This window comes from Paramisgurnus dabryanus, chromosome 20, assembly GCF_030506205.2.
Source record: "Paramisgurnus dabryanus chromosome 20, PD_genome_1.1, whole genome shotgun sequence".
Lineage (NCBI taxonomy): Eukaryota > Metazoa > Chordata > Actinopteri > Cypriniformes > Cobitidae > Paramisgurnus > Paramisgurnus dabryanus.
The window spans coordinates 7,714,209-7,737,319 of record NC_133356.1 but is presented as its reverse complement, the minus strand read 5'-3'; the positions used below and the strand labels follow the sequence as shown (position 1 = coordinate 7,737,319).

The 23,111-nt window shown below is 36.5% G+C and overlaps 2 protein-coding genes across 11 annotated transcripts in view; both read left to right on the top strand.

Moving 5' to 3' along the window:
• Positions 1 to 13,844, top strand: part of golga4 (golgin A4) — a 62,964-nt gene extending 49,120 nt beyond the window's left edge. For all 9 annotated transcript variants that reach the window (XM_065296194.1, XM_065296192.1, XM_065296195.1 and 6 more), the window contains 6 exons: positions 741 to 758; positions 867 to 935; positions 2,567 to 2,642; positions 9,732 to 9,829; positions 12,477 to 12,563; positions 13,209 to 13,844. In XM_065296194.1, coding sequence (XP_065152266.1) covers positions 741 to 758; positions 867 to 935; positions 2,567 to 2,642; positions 9,732 to 9,829; positions 12,477 to 12,563; positions 13,209 to 13,223 — 363 coding nt within the window. In that variant the 3' untranslated portion in view covers positions 13,224 to 13,844. The remainder of the gene's footprint in view (positions 1 to 740; positions 759 to 866; positions 936 to 2,566; positions 2,643 to 9,731; positions 9,830 to 12,476; positions 12,564 to 13,208) is intronic.
• Positions 13,845 to 15,281: 1,437 nt separating this feature from the next.
• Positions 15,282 to 23,111, top strand: part of itga9 (integrin, alpha 9) — a 108,284-nt gene continuing 100,454 nt past the window's right edge. For both annotated transcript variants that reach the window (XM_065296196.2, XM_073812838.1), the window contains exons 1-2: positions 15,282 to 15,683; positions 19,110 to 19,237. In XM_065296196.2, coding sequence (XP_065152268.1) covers positions 15,496 to 15,683; positions 19,110 to 19,237 — 316 coding nt within the window. In that variant the 5' untranslated portion in view covers positions 15,282 to 15,495. The remainder of the gene's footprint in view (positions 15,684 to 19,109; positions 19,238 to 23,111) is intronic.

The window sequence follows — 23,111 nt, the reverse complement described above, 5'->3', positions numbered from 1 at the left end:
TTGGATAGTGTGAGTATGCCCTGAGATATTTGGCCTAGTTGATCGAACCGTCAATTGTCATATTCAACATATTGTAAATTATGTATTTTTTCATGTCATTTATTTACCCGCATGAAGTTTCAAAGGCTTCCTTCTATGAGAGCCTACTGTATTTCTCTCTATTCACAAAATAGATTTTTAAGAACGTTTATGAGCCCATTCTCAGTTGGAGTATAAAACTCCATAGTGTAGAAAAAGCCGTCAGAATGAATCTCCTGAAAGGTTTGGAATGTTCCCCTTGAGAAAGAGGCCTTCAACAGAGACGGTCTCTGTTCTCAATTAACCCCTATGAGAGCGTCCTGAGCTGTTAGATTTATGCTGTTGTACGACTCTCATGCGAACACTGCATGCAAAAAGTCAAGCGTTGTTTGGGAAAGGACGTGTGCTGTTTCAGTGCTTTCTCTCCCAGACGTAAAACACGCAGTGCACCTCTGGATCACTCCATGCATTTTTACTGCCTGATGTCACACTGTTTTTTCCATTATTAAAGCTGTCACGTTCAGATTAAATCAATTTCAGATGGGAAACACAAATGGAAAATGTCTATTTTTCTATTTTTGTCTTGTACGTCGCTTTTGGCTCAGTTTTTTGCTTGGGTTATCGTGATGGCAGCTTTTCAGTCTCACAAAAATCTAAAAATATAGCTGTTGTAAAGTTTTGTTTATGCATAATGATGCAGTTGTTTTTGTTGTGTTTTTCAGGGTCTTGATGAACTAAAGGTAGGTTCAGTGCCTTTAATACCAGTTTTCAGGACATTGTGTACTGCCATGTGTTGTGCTCATTGTCTGTTTATTTACAGTCTGTTTTTTCTCTCTTTGACCAATCAGCTTCAGCTCGCCGAAAAGACGACCCTGCTGAGTGAAGCCAGGCTGAAAGAGCAGGAATATCATGACAGGGTAAATGACAAGAGATTTTCGAGTTTAGCTCTTTTTAAAAAGTTAAATCACAGTTGTGCTTTTAACTTTGCAACTTGGTGGTAATCAAAATTGTGGTAATATTTCATTAGTAGTTTTTTTCTTTCATATATAAGAAGGGAAAATGATGGGTATTAAAACAATATCGGAAAGAAACAGCAAGAGCACAGGAGTGTTAACCAAACAAAGAGCTTTCTCAGAGCTCTTTACATGCCTCGAGGTGAATGCAACCAAAATAGGTTTGGGTCATTGCACCACACATCTGTTTACTTTTACTTTAACTTTACGAACAGTTACAGCAGCACTCCTGCTGATTCTCTCACCCCACACGAATGTAAACTCACACAGGGACGGGCACACAGTGGACACCTCTTTATTTTTATAACCCTATTTTACCTTGGGCCGTGCCATGTTGTTGTTGTTAAATACTGAGAATCTGTATTGTGGAAATTACTTTTACTATAATTTAACAATTACCTTATAATCTGTATCTGCAGATAAAGCATTTTTTCCCACTATCTGATATCGGCCAAATGTTTTAAAACAACCAATGATCAGAGCAGATTATATCCTGGCAATAAAAAGGGCCGGAAAACGCACCAGAACTCAAACAGTGTGATTATTTTGAATTTGGTCACAATTGCAGGTTGTAGGCTCTTGCGCAAAAATATTGGTATTTATCGGTCTCTGCAGATGTCATTCTAAGCAGTCGAATACCTGTATCGGCACAGAGATTTTGTGTCAGTGCATTCCTAATAATTACTAAATTTACTTTCGATAATTCATATAAACGTTTACCTCTATTATATGCAGCTGGGCTCAGCAAGTAAGCTTGGCATCGGGCAAAAAAAATCACCACTAGAGACAGGCCAGAACATTGCAATTTAACAAAATGACAAAATAAAATTAATGCATTAAAAATTGGCATTATTGTTTGGTTTGCAGCCTATTGCATGAATCAAACAAACCTGCTCCGACATATACCTAATGGTCACATTAAAGGGACACTTCCCTTTTTTTTTTAAATATGCTCATTTTTCAGCTCCTCTAGAGTTAAATATTTGATTTTTACCATTCATTCAGTCGGTCTCCGGGTCTGGCGCTACCACTTTTAACATAACTTAGCATAATCCATTGAATCTGATTAGTCCATTAGCATCATGCTCCAAAATATCTAAAGAGTTTCGATATTGTTCCTTTTTAAAACTTGTCTCTTCTGTAGTTACATTGTGTACTAAGACCAACAGAAAATTAAAAGTTGTGTTTTTTTAGGCCGATATGGCTAGGAACTATACTCTCATTCTGGCGTAATAATCAAGGACTTTGCTGCTGTAACATGGCTGCAGGAGGTGCAATGATATTACGCACTGCCCGAAAATAGTCCCCTGCCATTGAAAGATACTAAGGGGACTATTTTCGTCTGCGGCGTAATATCATTGCGCTGCATGCAGCCATGTTATGACAGCAAAGTCAGCAGAAGATATGGATTTGGAGATAAAAAAAAATCAATTTTGATTTTGTGATGATTATGTGAGCAGGACATGTTTTTGTAAGATCCAATATGAAACAGTATTGTAATGTGTATTGTTTTTAAATAATGATGTGATTTTCAGATTCATGCACTTGAGGACAAGATAAGACGTGGCAATAAACCCACAGTCGTAACTCACCTGGGAAGCCCATACAAAGGTAAATAAACATTTCTATAATTATAGTCTAGAATAATATATGAAGAGCTCAGATGCAAAAGTTGCAGAACAACAGTACCGTCAAAAATGAGATAATGATATTAAAGAGCAACTATTTTCCGATTTACGATTTTACATTTCGTTTGGTGTGTAAGTGTGTACTAGTACAGTGATTTTCAAACTGGGGGCTGCGAGAGGTGCCAGGGGGGCCTCAGTTTTATGAAATACATTAATTTATCATGAATTCTGTGTAATTAAACCTAAAAAAAAATAAGGCTACTAACCAAAAGCACTACTTTTTTGAATAATTTAATGGTTTTTTTTATTAAAATGTTGAGTTTTAGAACAGTTTTTTGTCACAAATTTTCTTTGGGGGGCCGCAAAGGAATGCACCGTACACAAGGGGGGCCACACGCTGAAAAAGTTTAGGAACCACTGTATAAGTACATATTAACGATATGCAAAATGTAAAAACCCCAAAGTAAACGATGACGCAAGTTCAAAAAATCTTTTTTTCTTGGAACTACAACAAACACACGGATTGTAGGCAACAGTTTACTTCCTGGGATTGGTGATGTAGATAAGATCGACATTATCATAATTCCTCCTGCTTCGGACTCACAACCTGTAAGTTAACTCCTCATTGCGTTGTGAGCAAATCTTTCAAACATGGTAAGGAGCGTCACATTTTCGGCTGACGTCAAAGGTATTCAGGCCAAGCACAATGTACAGATTAGCTGGCCAATCAGAGACACAAAGCTTTTCATATCCATGCGTTTTGTACAAAATCAATGTGTTTGAGGAAGGCTGGATATCTGGAGCTACAAAAATGTGCAGTATGTGGAAAATAATGATTTTTTTAACCATAAACCACGCAAACACATTGTATTATACCAAATACACAAAATAACGTTGTTTTTAGCAATGAAATAGGTGCTCTTTAACCAAATGCTCTCAACACTTACTATATGTTAATCAAATACTTTCTCTTCAAATCTGCTTAATCCCAGCCACAGGCCATTCAGAAATACCTTTTTTTTATCAAAAATGTTAAAAGAAATCACGACAGGCCCATTTAGCGGGGTTTGCATCTGAACTTTTCATATTATAGTGGAAGTTTTCCAGATGTTATTTACTGTCTTTATTTTTCCATTTGTCATACGATGTAATTGGGGGTTTTAGCGTCCTAATGACTATAAAAACGTCAGGTATCTCTTTACCTGTGTGTTAATGAATGATGTGCACAGTGACCCGAGGGAGATAAACCTTACCTTTATTCTGACTAGCTGAGCTCGATCAGTCACCACGGGAGATTTACTCTTAACACCCCTCTATCAATCACACTCAATGGTACGACTCTGAAGACCTCAGACATATGGACAGCGAGGGGTTGTGTTTTACAGAAACCTCCACAGTTCTTCCCTGCTGGTGTAATAAAGAGCTCATCTCTTAATCTGATGGGTTTCACAGGCTTTGGTTCTCCTCGGTTCCCACCAGTGACCCCAGATTCAGACAGCCATAAGAAATCTTAAACCTGTACTGTACTCTTATAGCAAAAGCAAAATAGTGATTCCATGTCATTACTTGTTCAGGGAAAAAAACAAACCCACCTAAAACATTTTACTGGACCTCTGACAGTGGTTGTATGTTTAAAAGTGTAGAAATGTTGTGTACTTAGGGTGTACTGTGCAAAAACTATATCGAATAAATCATAAGACTTTGAGTCCAAAAAGAAGTATGAGTACTAGATAGTATTTTTAATTTAAAAAATTGTATGTTTCCTCTTATGCATTTTTCTCAACGGATTAAGCCTGTGCCAACATGTTTAATACTTTTTATGAAAACCGTCCCACGATGTGGATAAAAAAATAATGATGAGACCGTTACAGCTCATCTTTCATCCCTGTTGGCCAAGCAAGGCTGTCTTGAGGTCAGTCAGACAGGTCGGGTTATTTATTAGATCCTCATTTCTCCATGCTTCCTGATCAAAGGCTTGTTTGGGTTTCAACGGCACCTTTAGTTCTAGGTTTCTCTATCAGGCCGTCTGTTACTGGACGTTCACACACCCTGATCTCATCAGCATGACTTAAATAGACTTTCCAGAGAGACATGCGTCTCCTTCTGCTAGCTGCCGGTCATTTACGGCTTTAATGAGGCTAAAAGACTGTCGTAAGGCAAATGGATCTCAATTACCCTTCCTTTGCTGAAGCAACACAAAACCCCTGTTTATAAACCTACCGACTCTACCTTAGCAGTTTTAAAGCAGCTTCTGACATAATGGCTCATCTGTTTCAAAAAGTTGACAACAGCATTATCCTGTGTAAGAAGATACGGTGCCAAATTCGTAAATTTTGTTTACATAAACCTGAATATCATTCATTTTTAATGAGGAAGAGAATCCCAGAATGCATTAAGTAAGGAATAATTGACAACTGGGCCGTTGAATTATAAGTAATAATGCACACCCAAAGTGGTGGTATTGCGGCGCGAAGCGAATGGCCAGATTTATTAGACAGGGTAAATGGATGAGATCGCAATTTTAAAAAGCACTGATGGGTGAGGAAATGTTCGCGTGTGATTTACTAACAAGGTGCATGATTAAAAACATAGACACATCGTCTTATTTACATAATGACCAACGCATTTTAAAGGGGTCATATTATGGATTTTTTTAAGATGTAAAAGAAATCTTTGGTGTCCCTAGAAGTACATATGTGATGTTTTAGCTCAAAATACTCCACAGATAATTTATTAAACCATGTAAAAATTGCACATTTTTAGGCCTGAGCAGAATTGTGCCCTTTTTTGGGTGTTTCGTTTAAAATGCAAATGAAATGCAAACACTGATCACAATGATGGTGGTTTGATGTAATTGAATCTCAGTTGTGCTGTCAAGTACTTTTTTCTTTCTTTCTGCACTGAATGGTAGTGCTGTGGTTGGATAGTGCAGATAAAGGGGTGGTATTATTGTAATTCGCCTTGCTACCTACCTCACAAAACAGGCGAAATCTGAACGACCAAATTTTTCACATGCTTGCAGAAAATGGCTTACCCAAACAAAGTTACTTTTCTAGGTTGATAGAAGCACTTGGTACCCAATTATAGCACATAAATTGCAAAAACAACTGTCCACACGCTAATTTTTCACTGCGTGTCTTTAGTAAATCCTGACAGTAGTTTTTTTAATAGCAAAAGAGGCGTTTGCACTGGTGTAAGCTGTTAGTGAATCTGGCCCTAAATGTTGAAAATGTATTTTACATCCAAGAAGTCAATAATATTATGTAATGTAGAATTAATAAACATAAGTGGGCAATTCCTTCCAAATGCCAACCTTATCATTAAAAGTTAAGTTTTTAACCATAGTGATATCTCGGATGTAAATATTTGGTGGTTTAAATAGCCATGCAAATCTCTATGAAATTTTTTTAAGCATTTTGTTTTATTATTTTCTTTAGTTAAAGCTACCATAACACGCGCTGTTTCTGCATTTCTGATGTTAATCTGGAGTTATAGAGTAGTATTACATCCTTTATTTCTCCAAAGTGTCTTCAGTTTAATCAGGTTTATAAAAGACAGATTAGCTTTACTGATTCTTTCCGATAACGTACAAAAAAATTAAGAAGGAGTTACTACCGCGGGAGGAGTGAGTAACGTTCAGAGTCACAGATTCACTACATGTTCGTGTCATTTATATAAAATGCACTTACACGACTATTTCCAAAATAACACAACAATGCATCTCATGACCCGGTTGAGAAATCCAGCCTTAAACAAACACACAAAACTGCGCTGCTACCCCAGATAAACAAACTATATCCATTGTTTCCATAAGGCTGGCTTTCTTCTTCTTACACCCAAAAACACACTTCTTCATGCCATTGATGAGTCTTGATATTAAACAAAGCTATCGCGTGAAGTGATGTTTGTAAGTTCTAGCATCTCCCGCTGATTGACGGGTGGGCGGGGTTTTCCGGGGAAAGTGCCTATAAAAATAAGTGACACCTACAGAAACCCCTGAAACGTCAGCTGGACCCACAATCGAATAAACGTTCTGAAATTTGTGCGAACCCTGGCGAAGTGCATTCGGCACAGAAATACTGTAATAATGTAAAGGGGATCGCACACCGGCCGCGCCGCTCAGCGCCGCGCCGTTCTAAATCAACTGAACACATTGTTTTCTATGAGTGTACGCACACCGGTGGCGCCTGTCCGCGCCGCCCAGCTGTGACTCAGGAAGTTGTTCAAATCCCTGTCGCGCCACTCATATAGCTTAACATTAAATAACATAATATTTGCCCCAAATCATTAAGGATTAACATTGGCTGCTAACGTATATTTTGCATTTTGAAGTAGACGCTATCTGACGAAGCTCGCGCTATTTAATGTGCACTTCCGGTTTACAATATCTCCGAGTCCTGCAGGCGCGGCGCTGAGCTGCGCGGCGCTGAGCTGCGCGGCCGGTGTGCGATCCCCTTAACACGCCCAACTGCTTTTTTGACACTTTGTCTATGTTTAGCATGAGGAAACAACTCTATAACTGTGTTAATAAGTCAGAATGCTTGAAATACCATTGAACCACCCTTTTAAGTAAATTTTTTATAAATGGTGATGGTTCAATATATTGGTAATAAATGCATTCTCTGCGAAATTATATTAGAAGTTTTGACTGCACGTATCACATTATTTATGCTGGAATTGCCCTAGTATAAATAAATGTTTACAATCCTGTAACGTGCAAACAAAAGTAAACATTTTGTGTAAATTTGAAGAAACATTAGCTCATCTTTTTTTTGTGGTTGTTGGAACTTCATTTGTACAATAAAATGCTAAAAGTGTACAGAATCCTCTATACAGATTTTTAAGGATGAAGTGAGGTGTAGTGACTCTGCTGCAGGGTGATGTGATGTTCTTCTGGTAGAAATTTGACATCACGTTTTCCATAATAATACTCACAGTCAACAGCGTGAACATCTGCCCACCCTTCAATGACTTCATTACTTGCCGTTTTAAAATAACTCAAGTTAGTTTTTGTTCATTCAGTCACAACTTCTGTTGCCTTTCTCCTCACACTTATCCATTAAATAAAGGGTGGAGAGCGGAAAACCCCCACCTAGGTTGAGCTAAAGGTTTTCTTGTAGTTCGCTACAATGCTGTCATTATGTCCAGCGTTACTGAGACCTGGCACCAGTAACTGTTCAGACTGGAAGTGAGTCTATGGTCTGATTTACAGACTGATTATTGCTGTGTGTGTGCGCGTGTTTAAGAGAATGAATGAGTGTTTGATTGTGTGCTTATCTTTATTGTCAAACTATTGCAGTTACATGCACTTAATCTAGCACTTATCACAAGTATAACACTTCAGAGCGTAGCTCATCCTGCTACAGATGTGAATAATCCACTTACGAAACAGCTGAAAGAAAACAAAAACATGGTTACTGTAGTAAAACCAAAAATGAATGACCAGGATCAGACCATGTGGCTTTTGAGAAAGATGTGCTGCTGTTATTTTTTAAAGTGATTAGATTTAGGATTAACACCTGGTGAATGATAATAGATAATAATAATACATGTATCAAGTGCGAAACACAAGCGACGCAATGGACTGGATGGCAAGACACCCTGCACAATGTATTTTAAACATATGTATGTTATGTACAGTGCCGCTGCAAGCCATTTTGGTGCCCTAAGCATAACTCCTTTATAATGCCCCCCACCCCGACCCTGAGAAAAACAACGTTTGTTTTTGCCATTTTTTATTGCCAAACATATAACTTAATAGCAGAAAGTAAAATCTTCACAGCTTTAGCCAACACACACTACATTTGAAAGTGCAAACTTTTATAGAATAGCAAAACAGAAAAAATTACCAAACTTAAATTATCAAAATAATCCAGACATGGTTTTCCCAAGTACAATGTCACTTTAAATAAATTACATTAAATAAACATTAATAAGTAAACAAGAATACTCAATATTCTTAAATAAAACAAAGATTCAGAGAACTAAGTGTCACAGTAATGTTTGCTTCATATCATGACGTTTTATATTTATATATATTTAAAGTGATGAATTGTAACATGTGCACTGACTGCTAACGTTAACTTTTACTGAGAAAGTATTAACCACCGTCACGTCAAAATAAACCACAAAATAAACTGCTGCTCAATATCTAAAGAAACGTAGTAAAGAAAGTAACAGCTGCGTCAGTTATTTGTAAAATGCATATGCATATGTAATGTTTTACAGTAATGTTTCTCAATTTAGCTTGCACTGAAGTTATAAATTATAACAACATAGTTTGCTAAACATTAATATCAGCACAGCAAGCTCGAGGCGCATTAAATTAGCAGCAGCTGCAGCCCATGCGCATTTCCCTGATTTAAGAGTGATTAAACATGATGGACTTACCTGCAAGTGATGCACGGGCATCATCCCGCAGTTTCTTCCTTTTCCTTTTTTCCGATCCTGACTCCTGCTGTCTTTTCGGGACCATTTCCAAAAGTTGCCTTCTGACTGGCCGTTTCTCAATCCGAAAGCTGCAGCCTGCGCGAGGTCGCATATGCAGTCTGCATACGTCATCAAGCCTGGTTTATTTCAGTTAACTGAACATTACATTAGCAAGTCATAAGCATATTACAACAATTTACGATTAACTAAGAATAATAGTTCACTTTATAATCGTTAATATTACGAAATAAGAAAGTTTTGATGACGTATGCAGCCTATAAATGCGACCTCTGGAGGCTGCAGCCTTCAGATTGAGAAACGGCCTCTGTCAAACTTCGTCAGGCGCCCGCGCGATCAACCGGCACAGACCATCAAAGGCTGGGGGCATACTTTCTAGACTAGAGCCATTAAATTATCTCGTTCCCCCTTTTTTGTAACATATACATGGATATAAAGGGCCTAATAATATTTCTATAGACTAATGAAATAATTTCAGCATTATAATTTTTTTTCATTAGGCTATTATTTTTGGTGCCCCCTCAGCACGTGATGCCCTACGCACAGCGCGTGATGCGCGTTATGGGAGTGGCGGGGCTGGTTATGTATGTGCATATAAAACAGTTCTGTTTTTATGTTTCTACAGGTGCTTCACACAACAGCATGGACCCTTTCAATGAGCCCACCGAGTTTGAGTATCTAAGGAAGGTTATGTTTGAATACATGATGGGACGAGAGACTAAGGTACATTTTGGTTTTTTTTGTTGCTCTATATTATAAGGATAGCTATGCGTGTTACTTTTAAAGGGTTAGTTCACCACAGAAAATTTGTTTTTCATTAAATACTCACCCTCATGTCGTTTCACACCATACACTGCAAAAAATGACTTTCTTACTTAGTATTTTGTCTTGTTTTCAGTAAAAAATAATAACAACTATTCTTAAATTAAGATAAAAAATTACATTTAAGTGATTTTGCACTGCAAAAAATGATTTTCAAGAAAACATTTTCTTAGTATTTTTGTCTTGTTTTCAGTAAAAATATCTAAAAATTATTAAATTAGGATGCTTTTTTCTTGATGAGCAAAACAACCCAAGACAATTTAAGTGATTTTGTGCATAAAACAAGCAAAAAAATCTGCCAATGGGGTAAGCAAATTTTTCTTGAATTTTTCTTGAATTTATTTTTTTGATTGTTTTATGCACAAAATCATTTATATTTGATATTTTTGGTCTAAAAACTAGACTTATTTTCTAAAGCATCTTATTTTAAGAATTTTTAGATATTTTTACTAAAAACAAGACAAAAATACTAAGAATTTTTTTCTTGAAAATCATTTTTTTGCAGTGTGTGCATAAAACAAACACACAAAAAATCTGCCAATGGGGACAGCAAAAAAATCTTGAACATTTTTCTTAAACACTAAATTCAAGAAAAGTTTGCTTTACCCTATTGGCTGATGTCTTTGCTTGTTTGATGCACAAAATCACTTAAATTTGATATTTTTGGTCTAAAAACTAGACTTACTTTCTTGAGTCTTATTGCTCATCAAGAAAAATCATCTTAATTCAAGAATAGATATTTATACTAAAAACCCAAGAAAATAAGTTTAGTTTTTAGACCAAAATTATCAAATTTAAGTGATTTTGTGCATAAAACAAACAAAAAAATCTGACAATGGGGAGTTTTTCTTAAATTTAGTGTTTAAGAAAAATGTTTAAGATTTTTTGCTTACCCCATTGGCAGATTTTTTGCTTGTTTTATGCACAAAATCACTTAAATTTGATATTAATGGTCTAAAAACTAGACCTATTTTCTTGGGTCATTTTGCTCGTCAAGAAAAAGCCTCTTAATTTAAGAATTTTTAGATATTTTTACTGAAAACAAGACAAAAATACTAAGTTTTTTTTCTAGAAAATCATTTTTTGCAGTGCGTGCAATTGTTTTCTTGATGACCAAAATGACCTAGGAAAATAAGTCCAGTTTTTAAACAAAAAACATAAACTTTTAAGTGAATCTGTGCTTAAAGCAAGCAAAAAATCTGCTAATATAGTAAGAACATTTTTCTTGAAATTTTCTTCTCATATTTGCAGTGTTTGGGGGCTCAGAAAGCTCTCAAATTTCATTCAAACAAATTTGCCTTCTAAAGATGAACAAAAGTCTAACTGGTTTGGATGACATGAGGGGGAGTAATTAATGACAACATTTTTATTCTGGGGTAATCTAACCCTCTAAAAAAGTAATTGTACCTATATATGTTAAAGATTTAATAGGTCTTTCTTCCCACAACGGTTGTTTGTTTTTCCACAACACAAGCGTGATTTTTGTAAGAGGAAGGATGCGGTGTAATGGGGAGTCCGGATGGAGGCATAAAAATATTTATTCCCATGAAAACTGCGCTTTAGAATCCCACAAAAATGCCCCCTTAGTGTCTGGTTTAGCAGGGGTTAATTAACAGCCCGGTTGACACCACCCTAAACCCAGCGGGAATCCCTCTGGTTTCTAATAAACGGTCAAGACCTCATGACATCACAACAGGACTCCCTGTGAGAGAGGAAGTCCGGCGGGCGGCCCGGCAGCTCATACTCATCACGTGACCTGATGAAGCCTGCCACTTTAAGAGAGTTGCTCGGGGTAAAAAGTGAGCTGGTTCTGATTAACTGCTACGTTTATACAGGCACATGAACACTGGAGGATTCATCCAGAACTGATTACACACAGCACACTGCCTGTGTTGTCTTTGTGAGATGTAATTACTCACAGAGCAGAAACTCGACTAAAGATGGGCGTGTTTGCTTTCTGTACAATCATTTTGCTTTTTACTTTACCATGGCATACAGCAAACTGTTGAAGCGTAAAAACATTTCCCTACTCAAATTTCATTCAGTCTTGTGGATGTTTGGCTCTTTATTTCTATTTAATGTCTTCTCCACCCAACAGTATGAGACTCATTAGGTACATAAAGTCATCATAGGAAAAATCGGGTAACATCCTGAGACTGATGAAGACATCTAATGATTACCTCGTGTTTTATGTGTTTGTAGAATGAAATGGTTGAAGTGATGTTCAGTGGAAATAAAAATTGTGATTATTGGTTGAATTTGATATACACATTCAGGCGCACTTACCCCTGGAAGTGTCCCCAAACTGTCACTGCAGTGACGCAGCGCGAGTTCCCTCGAAAGGGAACTTTAACAATGTATCTTAAAAGGTAACATGATGTAACCTTGCTCTCACTTGAAATGTGTCCCCACATTTAGTCCTTGAATTTGAGGGTATTGGACCTGGAAAGTCTTTGAAAAAGGTCCTTGAATAAGTTAACTAAGGTGTGGTAACCCTAAATATGTATCATTCAGAAAATCTAATTTGATAGTTCTGCTTTGTCTACAGACGATGGCCAAAGTTATAACATCCGTGCTAAAGTTTCCACCCGACGAGGCACAGAAGGTTCTGGAGCGGGAAGATGCACGTGTGATGGTGAGAAAGGGTTTGGGCTCCGGATTTTTCACAATTTGGGACTGAAGTACTTTAATATACAACAGCAGCAGCTGCCTTTACTATTTATTTCAAGTAAAGCAAAGCACTGATATCAGATCATTCAGATTTCATGATAAATTTAGCACATGGTTATCAAATATGTTATGTTTTATTATTTAGTTACTTCGGTGTGCTGACTGTGTTTCCTTTAAAATGTTACTTTGAATTTGATATCAGTATTGTGATAGGAATTTGTAGTCCCAATTTGACCCACTGTTTTTATTGCTTTAAGGCTTGCTTTAAAATCACAGTGCTATAACATCTGCTTTTGGCATTATGTAGAATGAAATGTAATATCCCAACACTTAACAGAGTTCTTTATAGCAAACATCATGATTAGTGTTTCACAGGGACTATAGAGTTAAACTCATCCTGTACCAAATAGCAACTCCCTGACAGCCACCAAAATATTGTTGCAGTTAATTTTGAGCAAGCACCAGTCACATTTCCTTCCAGAATGTAATTGGTAAATTAAGTTTATTTTCAGTAAACATATTGTCATGTAAAATGTGCCGGCTGCTGTTTTTCTGGGTTGTTGTGTTTGGTTTGGTCCATGTAATACTGTTCTCCATCTGTGTTTTATAGCCTTGGCTCCGGTGAGTTGGATCAGAACCGTGATGGAAGCTGTTTGAGGATTCTGCTGCTGAGAGACGATTGTCACGAAAGCTGCTGATCTACTGATGTTTGCGGGAGTGTTATGTTTGTATGGTTACTGGTATAAGGGAGGTTTGATTAAAATAACGGGAGTACATTTAAAGAATATTCCTTAATTTAGTAGCTTGCCAAGAAATAATTTATTATGGACTTTACTTGCTTTCCTTTTTTTTATTTTTTAGATTAGACGATTCTTTTATAAAGCTGCATTTTGGAGATTTGTGCAATACGTTTAATTTCTTTATTTCTTTTTCTTAACTCTTTTCTTTGTATTTATCTTTTTTTTTTTCTGTGTTATAGTATGATGAATTTCTCTGTACCTTTCTGTGCAGCACATGTACAATATAGACACAGGCTCTTAGTACTGTAAGCGAATTGTATACGGACGTATTTTCTAGTTTTTATTTAATACTGTATTTTCAAGGGAAACTGACCGATAGTAATCATGCTTCATATTGTAAATTGTAAATAATCATAGATGATAAAATGCTATAAATCTCTGTAGGGCACATTGTGGTTAATACATTTTAAGACAAATAATAAAGTTTTATTTACACTACACTCAAATCCTTATCACCTGGCATGCAGAATCTGATTAATGTTTGCTAACAATCAGCTTACGGTTTTGGTATATCATTATTATATGCTCCTCTTATAATAAAATACTCTGGTGGTACCATGGTACATGGCAGGTATCAGATGGTAACCATAAAAATATGATTTTACTAGTACTGTGCTCCTTAATGATTGTTATATTTGTTTACATTGTACTCCAAGGTGTGTCAAAGAAAACTATAATAATAGTAAGTACCTGTCCTAAACCATTCCACTTTTTTATTATACCATTTTAAAATGTTTGTCACAATACCAAACAGGTATTAAAATCAGAATGTCCTCTTTAAAACGCCAGGGTTTATAACCGCTTAAATATTTAGGATCATTTGCTCATTTTTTATATTTCTTCCACATTTTATGATAAAAATAACTCATTAAAACTATGCAATAACACAAATATAACTATTTGTGGTATGTTGGGAGTAAAAAAATCCCATATAAAAATTTTATTTTTTGAGTTGTCATCCTGAGATGCTTTTAAAACAGCATTAAATGAGTTTAATTTATTCTGAGCTCCAATTGGCTGGATTTCCATCAGGTTTCAGTCCAAGTTATCCCAAAAAAAAAGTTTTGTAATGAAATAAATTATTAATTTATTAATAATTAAGAATTGTTATAATTAATATTATGATTAATAATTATTTAATAACCACCAATAAACTATTAATTTGTCGCCACAGTTTCTTCTTCACATAGGTGTCATCCTGAGATGCTTTTAAAACAGCATTAAATGAGTTTAATTTATTCTGAGCTCCAATTGGCTGGATTTCCATCAGGTTTCAGTCCAAGTTATCCCAAAAAAAAAGTTTTGTAATGAAATAAATTATTAATTTATTAATAATTAAGAATAGTTATAATTAATATTATGATTAATAATTATTTAATAACCACCACCAATAAACGATTAATTTGTCGCCACAGTTTCTTTTTCACATAGGTGTCATCCTGAGATGCTTTTAAAACAGCATTAAATGAGTTTAAATTATTCTGAGCTCCAATTGGCTGGATTTTCATCATGTTTCAGTCCAAGTCATCCCCAAAAAAAAAGTTTTTTTAATGAAATAAATTATTATTTTATGGGTTACAACAGTTGTTTCTTCTTCACATAGCTTATTTCAAACATTTGTCGTTTAGACTAAAAAGTTATAGATCATGAAAACATTTTGACAAAAACAATTCAATTGACCCTAAACTTTTAAACAGTACTGTTTTTTAGAAATATAAACAAGTGCAGTGTGCAGGAATTTGTTGATTCGAGCAGCGTGCAGTACTGAACTCTGTCGACAGGTGTCGCTAATGGACGCAGCTCTGCGCTATTGTAATGTGATATGTGATGCTCGTACGCAACAGCACGCGCGTCACAGGCGCACTTAATGCCAAGAGAAACTCTTGAGTTGCAACAGAGTCACCAGCAGACGAGAGGAGCAATGCAATAAGACCGCGATCCTAAGGCAAACCTTTCATTTAACCATTACATCTCACGTGCATGGATTTCATTCGCAATTAAAACGAAGGACTTGGTTTCTGCATTCATTTTGAGACTTTTAAAGAAAGATTTCATTGCTTTTAACAAGTTCTCATTTCATTGACTCGAGCACTGAAGATGCGCAACAGAATGACGGAGCTTTCTCTACGGAAAATACACACTTTGGATGTTTTTATATGTTTGGCTTTTGTTTCGTTGGCTTATTCTTTCAACATTGACTTACAACATCCAGTGGTGTTCCGCGGGCCAGAAGGGACGTTTTTTGGATATTCAGTCCTGGAGCACGTCCACGATCAATCACGCTGGTGAGGATCTCAATAATTCTTTATTTTACTTTTATTTTATATTTAAAATTCTCTAAAAGTTTCTTGACCCGATTTGGTAATGGTAAATAAAAATAAGCGTGCAATATACACGACAACTCTTGAGGGAGTTAACTTTTCGAAACGAGCTACTGTAGTTATTTTTGAGTCTGTTAAGATTTGCCTTTTGTCACACACTCAACAAAACTTAAGCAATATACTTAGTTTAGTTTTATGAGTCTATAATACAGGAATAAAGAATTAAAATACTTTTATTTTGTCGGCTCCAGCGCTCCTCTGTTGCTATGGTTACCGCCTCAGGCGCACGCGACGGCTTGAGCATCTGTTTTGCTCCAAGTAAAAACAACAGCGCTGTGGTTAATGAAACTTTTTTTTAAACGATTATGAAACTTTAATTCTCTGCTACTCGGTTCTCCCTCTGTTATAATCTTGTTTATTCTGCTTTATTTGCTTTTTAGTTATTGCTGCTGATATTATTGTGACGAGCAGATTAAAACGCTTTAGGAGGACAAACTTCTGATGGACCTAGTATGGTTATTAAAAGATTATTCATGTAATACGATAAAGATGTTTAAATACACAGTAACATGAGTACAGTATGTTGAATTATTATCCTGGCTGTTATTACTCAACTCTTGCAAGTATACGTCAGACAAGAACTTTAATAATTTCTGTGAATGTATTCTTACAGGCACTGCCCTAAAATTTATAAGAGACATTAGGTCAGTACTAAGTCACTGCCTTCAGTTCAGCCAATGAAGATGATGATGTGATGTAGCACTTCCATCCCAGCCGGTCCATTAAAACATGACAGAAATCACCTGCAGTCTGTCCAAAATTGTGTATTTTCCAGTAACTACAGGGTTCAGTTATATACTGTAGATTTGGTAAATTTATGTATTTATTATGGTGGTATAGTCCTAAGTAAAGTACATGGTTTACTATTTCCCAGTCACATGAAGGCATCCAACCCACACAAAAATGGTTTAACTCAAAATAGTTATTTTCTAATGTTACTAATAAACAAAACAAAAAAACACAAACGAAAACACATTTAAGTCAGTAAAGAGATATTGCAAACTGTAATTTATTCAAAAACTTTCATTGTCAAACATGCTAAATTAAAAGTGACAAGCTTGTCAAGTATGCGACGCAAACTCGAAATGTGACCTCTGCATTTAACCCATCCCTGTGAGTAGTGAACACACGCATTGCAAGTCGTGACGTGAACACATACACCCGAAGCAGTGGGCAACAACTATCCCAGTGCCCAGGAATCAGTTAGGGTATGGGCACTACAGATGCAACCCGTCGGCCGTGAGACTCGAACCAGACTCTCTAACCACTAGGCTACAACTTCGAAACTTTTAAACATAAAACCTAAGAGATGCTTTGTCTGACAGGTCAGCAGCCAACATTCTCCTCACACAAATGTAATATAGGGGCAGTTTCCCGGACAGGGATTAGACTATTCCTAGACTAAAATAAATGTAAGAGATGTCCAAACTGCAAACAACTTGCACTGACATATCTTAAAATACATCAGTGCCCTTTGTTTTGCCTGGCAGTGTTTTGTAAGGTTTGTTCGTTAAAACGACTTAAATGTCCTAATATAACTAATAAGGCCTAGTCCTGGATTAATCTAGGAAACCACCCCTTTGTTTCTAGTTAAGGACAACACATTTAATGTGTTGTCCCTAACAAGACATCTCTGTGTCATTATTGGAACAACACATTTTGTGTTGTTTTAACACAACCTGTGTTGTCACTTTTATGTATTTGAACACAAAATGACCCTTTGGGGCGGTTTCCCGGACAGGTTTTAGATTAATCCAGGACTAGGCTTTATTAATATTAGGACATTTAGGTAGTTTTTACAACAATGCCTTACTAAAAACACTTTAGGTGTGCATATTAAGACAAAATGATGTAAACAAAATATGTTAAAATTAAACCGGACAAGGTGTTTTTAAATTAAAGAAGCTCTAACATTTTAGTCTGGGACTAGGTTAAGCCCTGTCCGGGATCCACCCCATAATGTGTTAAGATAAGACTTAGGGGCAGTTTCCTGGACATGGTTTAGATTAATCCAGGACTAGGTTTTAGTTACATTAAAGAGGACATATTATTAAAAATTTACTTTTTCATGTTTATTAAAGGAACAGTATGTAAGAAATGTATATCAATTAATCATAAAATGGCCCTGATATGTCACTAGACATGAAGAAATCATTTTCATTTCAAATACTTATATCACTGATAACAGTGGTCTGGCCAGGATATTGTCATTTAAAAAGTGGAGTTGCAGCCCTCAACTGATGTTTATGTTGTCATTTTGTGTATTGGCCACCAGCTGTGTGATTGCAGTACCAGTTTTAGCCACAAGTTTTGTGATTGCAATAACAGTTTTGGCCACAATCCTACATACTGTTGCTTTAAGTGTTATAATTGTGTCCCCATTGCTTCTATCAAACTAGAACATGTGAAAAAGATCAACCCAGTAACTTAGTTTTGGTAAACCATTCTCTTCAAGCATGTGAAAAAATAGGTCATTGAAATTTGGCTCCCCTTGTGATGTCAGAAGGGGATAATACCACCCCTTAATCTGCACTATCCAACCACGGCACTGCCATTTAGTGCAGGGATCAGCTCATTTGCATGTTAAAGGACACACCCAAAATGGCACATTTTTGCTCACACCTAAAGTGGCAATTTTAACATGCTATAATAAATTATTTATATGATATTTTGAGCTTAAACTTCACATACGTACTCTGGGGACACCAAAGATTTATTTGACATCTTATAAAAGTTTTGTGAAATGTCCTCTTTAAGGAATTAAAGTAGTTTTAACGAACAAACCTTACAAATAAATAATACTGGTGTGCATCTTGAGACAAAACTACGGCACAGATATTCTGTATGTTAAGAAATATCATTGCAAGATGTTTTTAAATTACGGCATCTCAAACATGCATTTTAGTCTGGGACTAGGATAAGTCCTGTCCTGGAAACCGCCCCATAATGGGTTAAATAGTATAACACAAAACTCATTTGTTTGTGTGTAAAAAATGAACAAATCCTTTCTTAGAGCGAAGTTTAAATCATTTGCCATTATTGTGTTTTTGTGGTGTGTTAAAAGTCACATGGTGACTGACTTTAGTGACTGACATATGGTATTACTTGGGTTTGTGGTATAATTGTTACTTTTTCAAGTCAACCTTTGTTTATTTTCATATTGAACAATGAGTTGCAGTGTGAAACGTTTTTTGTTTTGTCTAGTAAACAATACAGCAGTCCATTAATACAAACAGTGTATCATGTGTTGCTTTGCATGAAATCAGTGTGTGTTGGTTTCTGACTTTGTGTTGTCATGTATGATGATGATGTGTCTTCTAATTTGTGTAGGATTGTGGTTGGGGCTCCCAAAGCAAACTCATCTTTCAGCAGTTCTGTTCGGTCACCCGGTGCCGTGTACAAATGCAGGATCCGGAATAATCCTGACCAGCGCTGTACTGAGATGGACATGGGCAGAGGTGTGTATCCTAACACAATCAGCTTTAAAGATAACAATGTCTCACACTCGTCTGTTCAAGAGTATTTTTTGGGGTGGTTTCCCGGACAGGGATTATCTTAAGCCAGGACTAGGCCTTAGTTTAATTAGGAAATATAACTAGTTTTAACCAACATGCCGTACTAAAAACAATTCTTGTGTGCATTTTGAGTGATATATTTTAAGATATGTCAGTGCAGGTGGTTTTCAGTTTGGACAGCTCTTACATTTCTTTTAATCTTGGACTATTCTAATCCCTGTTTGGGAAACCGTCCCTTTAAGTTTAAATCTGTAATGTATTTAAAAAGAACTGAGTAGGCCTACTTTATCCCCTCCCCTCCTTTGAGATTAATCATGAAATTAAACATGGAATTTGGACTAGTCAATATTTGGATGAATGTTTTACCAGCTGTGTTTGCCTTGCTTTGATCACGACAATGTTCTTCACTTTAGTACTTATAATCATAAAATAATGACGGTTATCTTATCCTGTTTTTTAATAAATGTGTTATTCTAACGCTTATTTCCGTGTGCTGATAGCTGTTAGCTTCACCCACTTCCTATTCCAAACATGAGATCTTAAATGATAGACGTCAACTCACACAGTTAGTCAGTTTGTTGTAATGGACAGCAGTATCTAAACATGAACTTACCATTAAGTAGAGCGTACATAATGCAGCAGTAGAGCTGGAAGGTATATTGAGTTTTGGTAATATATAGGTATTTTTCCCAATGGTATACATGATAAGACAATACACATCTATATTGGTGGGATCTTATATGACCCTTCTTTTATAAAAAAAAAACATACACTGAGGTCAGATGTAAGCTTTCCAACCAGTATGCATGTTGTACAGCTGTATATTTTTTAAAAGGTAGGAAATCCCTGTCTTTGAATTTTATTTTTATTCTACTGTTTTAGTAAAGGTGATTGTGATATCTAACATGAGGCTTTGACTTGCATGTAACATATAATTATGATTAGCAAGATGAATTTCCGTCAATATTGCCCTGCCCCACTCAGCACTGTGTTGGCAGGTTTTGCATGGGCAAGTGCCACTCAGATTTTAATAAGAAAATGTATAAATCTCACCAATTAGACTCACAAATCACTTTTTTGTTTGTATTGTATGTGTAGAAATCTGTCCCGAAGTATTTAGATTAAAATGATGAATGGTTTGGCTAATATTTTCCGAGCAGCTGGGCCAAAGATCCAATGTGTAGAAATCTCTGTAGGAGTTTTTTTCCATGTGGTGAGAAGAAGAGAGTGGTTTCTCCTGTATACTGGCAAAACATACACATGTCAGTAAACCTGCGGACACAGCTCATAGTTCACATGACATGAATCATAGAAGGTATGAGAGCCGTCAGGGGTCAGCTTGAGTAATATACCTAACAGGGAACTTGTGTCAGTTTCTCTTTAGTTGTATTTAAGGAATAGTTCACCGAAAAATCTTCTATCTGTATGATTTGGACGAAAAAATGTGATTACTTATAATACGGTATTAGATGCGATAATGCTTTAAGTTTGTAAAATCTAATTCAATTATATTTAATTTATAAAAATATATATATTTTACATTCTTTCTGATTGTTGATTATCTTATACATATTTACACATTCACTTATCCACATACATGCATTAACATTCACATGTCAATCTCTCTGCTATATGCATTGATAAAAAAACCTTTACAATACATAACTTTTCAAAGCGTTAACATTATTTCGTTATTGTGATATGCACAATTGTTGTGATCATTTCTATATATTGTGTTGCCCAAATTTAGACATAAATTTGTCCACTTATGGAGAATGCCACTGTTGTTCGTACATCAGCAGCTTACAGCAGGGGTTTTCGCATATTTGTATATTGTGTATATACACTCACTTAAAGGATTATTAGGAACACCTGTTCAATTTCTCATTAATGCTATTATCTAATCAACCAATCACATAGCAGTTGCTTTAATGCATCTAGGTGTGTGGTCCTGGTCAAGACAATCTCCTGAACTCCAAACTGAATGTCAGAATGGGAAAGAAAGGTGATTTAAGCAATTTTGAGGGTGGCATGGTTGTTGGTGCCAGACGGGCCGGTCTGAGTATTTCACAATCTGCTCAATTACTGGAATTTTTACGCACAACCATTTCTAGGGTTTACAAAGAATGGTGTGAAAAGGTAAAAACATCCAGTATGCGGCAGTGCTATGGGTGAAAATGCCTTGTTGATGCTAGAGGTCAGAGGAGAATGGGCCGACTGATTCAAGCTGACAGAAGAGCAACTTTAACTGAAATAACCACTCGTTACAACCGAGGTATGCAGCAAAGCATTTGTGAAGCCACAACACGCAAAACCTTGAGGCAGATGGGCTACAACAGCAGAAGACCCCACTGGGTACCACTCATCTCCACTACAAATAGGAAAAAGAGGCTACAATTTGCACAAGCTCACCAAAATTGGAAAAAGGTTGCCTGGTCTGATGAGTCTCGATTTCTGTTGAGACATTCAGATGGTATGAGACAGTCAGAATTTGGCGTAAACAGAATGAGAACATGGATCCATAATGCCTTGTTACCACTGTGCAGGCTGGTGGTGGTGGTATAATGGTGTGGGGGATGTTTTCTTGGCACACTTTAAGCCCCTTAGTGCCAATTGGACATCATTTAAATGCCACAGCCTACCTGAGCATTGTTTCTGACCATGTCCATCCCTTTATGACCACCATCCTCTGATGGCTACTTCCAGCAGGATAATGCACCATGTCACAAAGCTCGAATCATTTCAAATTGATTTCTTGAACATGACAATGAGTTCACTGTACTAAAATAGCCCCCACAGTCACCACATCTCAACCCAATAGAGCATCTTTTGGATGTGGTGGAACGGGAGCTTCGTGCTTTGGATGTGCATCTCACAAATCTCCATCAACTCCAAGATGCTATCCTAGCAATATGGGCCAACATTTCTAGAGAATGCTTTCAGCACCTTGTTGAATCAATGCCACGTAGAATTAAGGCAGTTCTGAAGGTGAAAGGGGGTCATACACAGTATTAGTATGGTGTTCCTAATAATCCTTTAGGTGAGTGTAAGTGTACATTTTATTCAAATGAATTTGTTCTGCAGCAACTTTGACAATAAATCTTGTTTCATAGCAGCTTTACAAGGTATTCTGCCTTAAGGGCTCATCATACTTCTGTCTACGCGTTGGTTTTAATTTATACTTCGGTGTCGTTGTTTGCATCAATGTGCAATTACACATGCAGACCACTAGTAGGCAGTATCCACAACAGACCAATCACAGCGCTTGCGGTTTGCGTAGCATTGACGCGCTGTTACATTTTTGGAGAGGTGCACATCAAGCTACGCTGTAGGCTTTGCCATACAATCGACGCAGAAGCTTTATAAACCTCAGGTCCTCAAGATAAAGGAAGCTTTAATAAGAAAAACACAGTAGGAAGATACAAAGCAAATATAAATTATGCTGGAATGTATGTAGCAAGAAATGAGACATAAATACCTAATAAATGATGGGTTCCCTGGACCCCAGTTTGAAAACCCCTGGCTTACAGTACTGTATGCTCCAAAAACACCATAAAAAGTCAAATACAGTATCAGTGGGCTTTTGAGCACTGTACAATAGGTTTATGTTGACGAACAGTCCCACAGAGCTTAAGAAAACCTGAAATATAACACACAGGAGATCTACTTTATCATTGTATTTTTTTGAGGATGTTTAGTCTTTTCTGGAGCTTGACACTCTGCGGTTGCTGTGTGCTTTTGTTGTATGAAATAAGGCTGTGTAAACATTCTTGAACATTTCTCTTTTTGTTTTAAACGAAGGAAGAGGTTTTGAGAC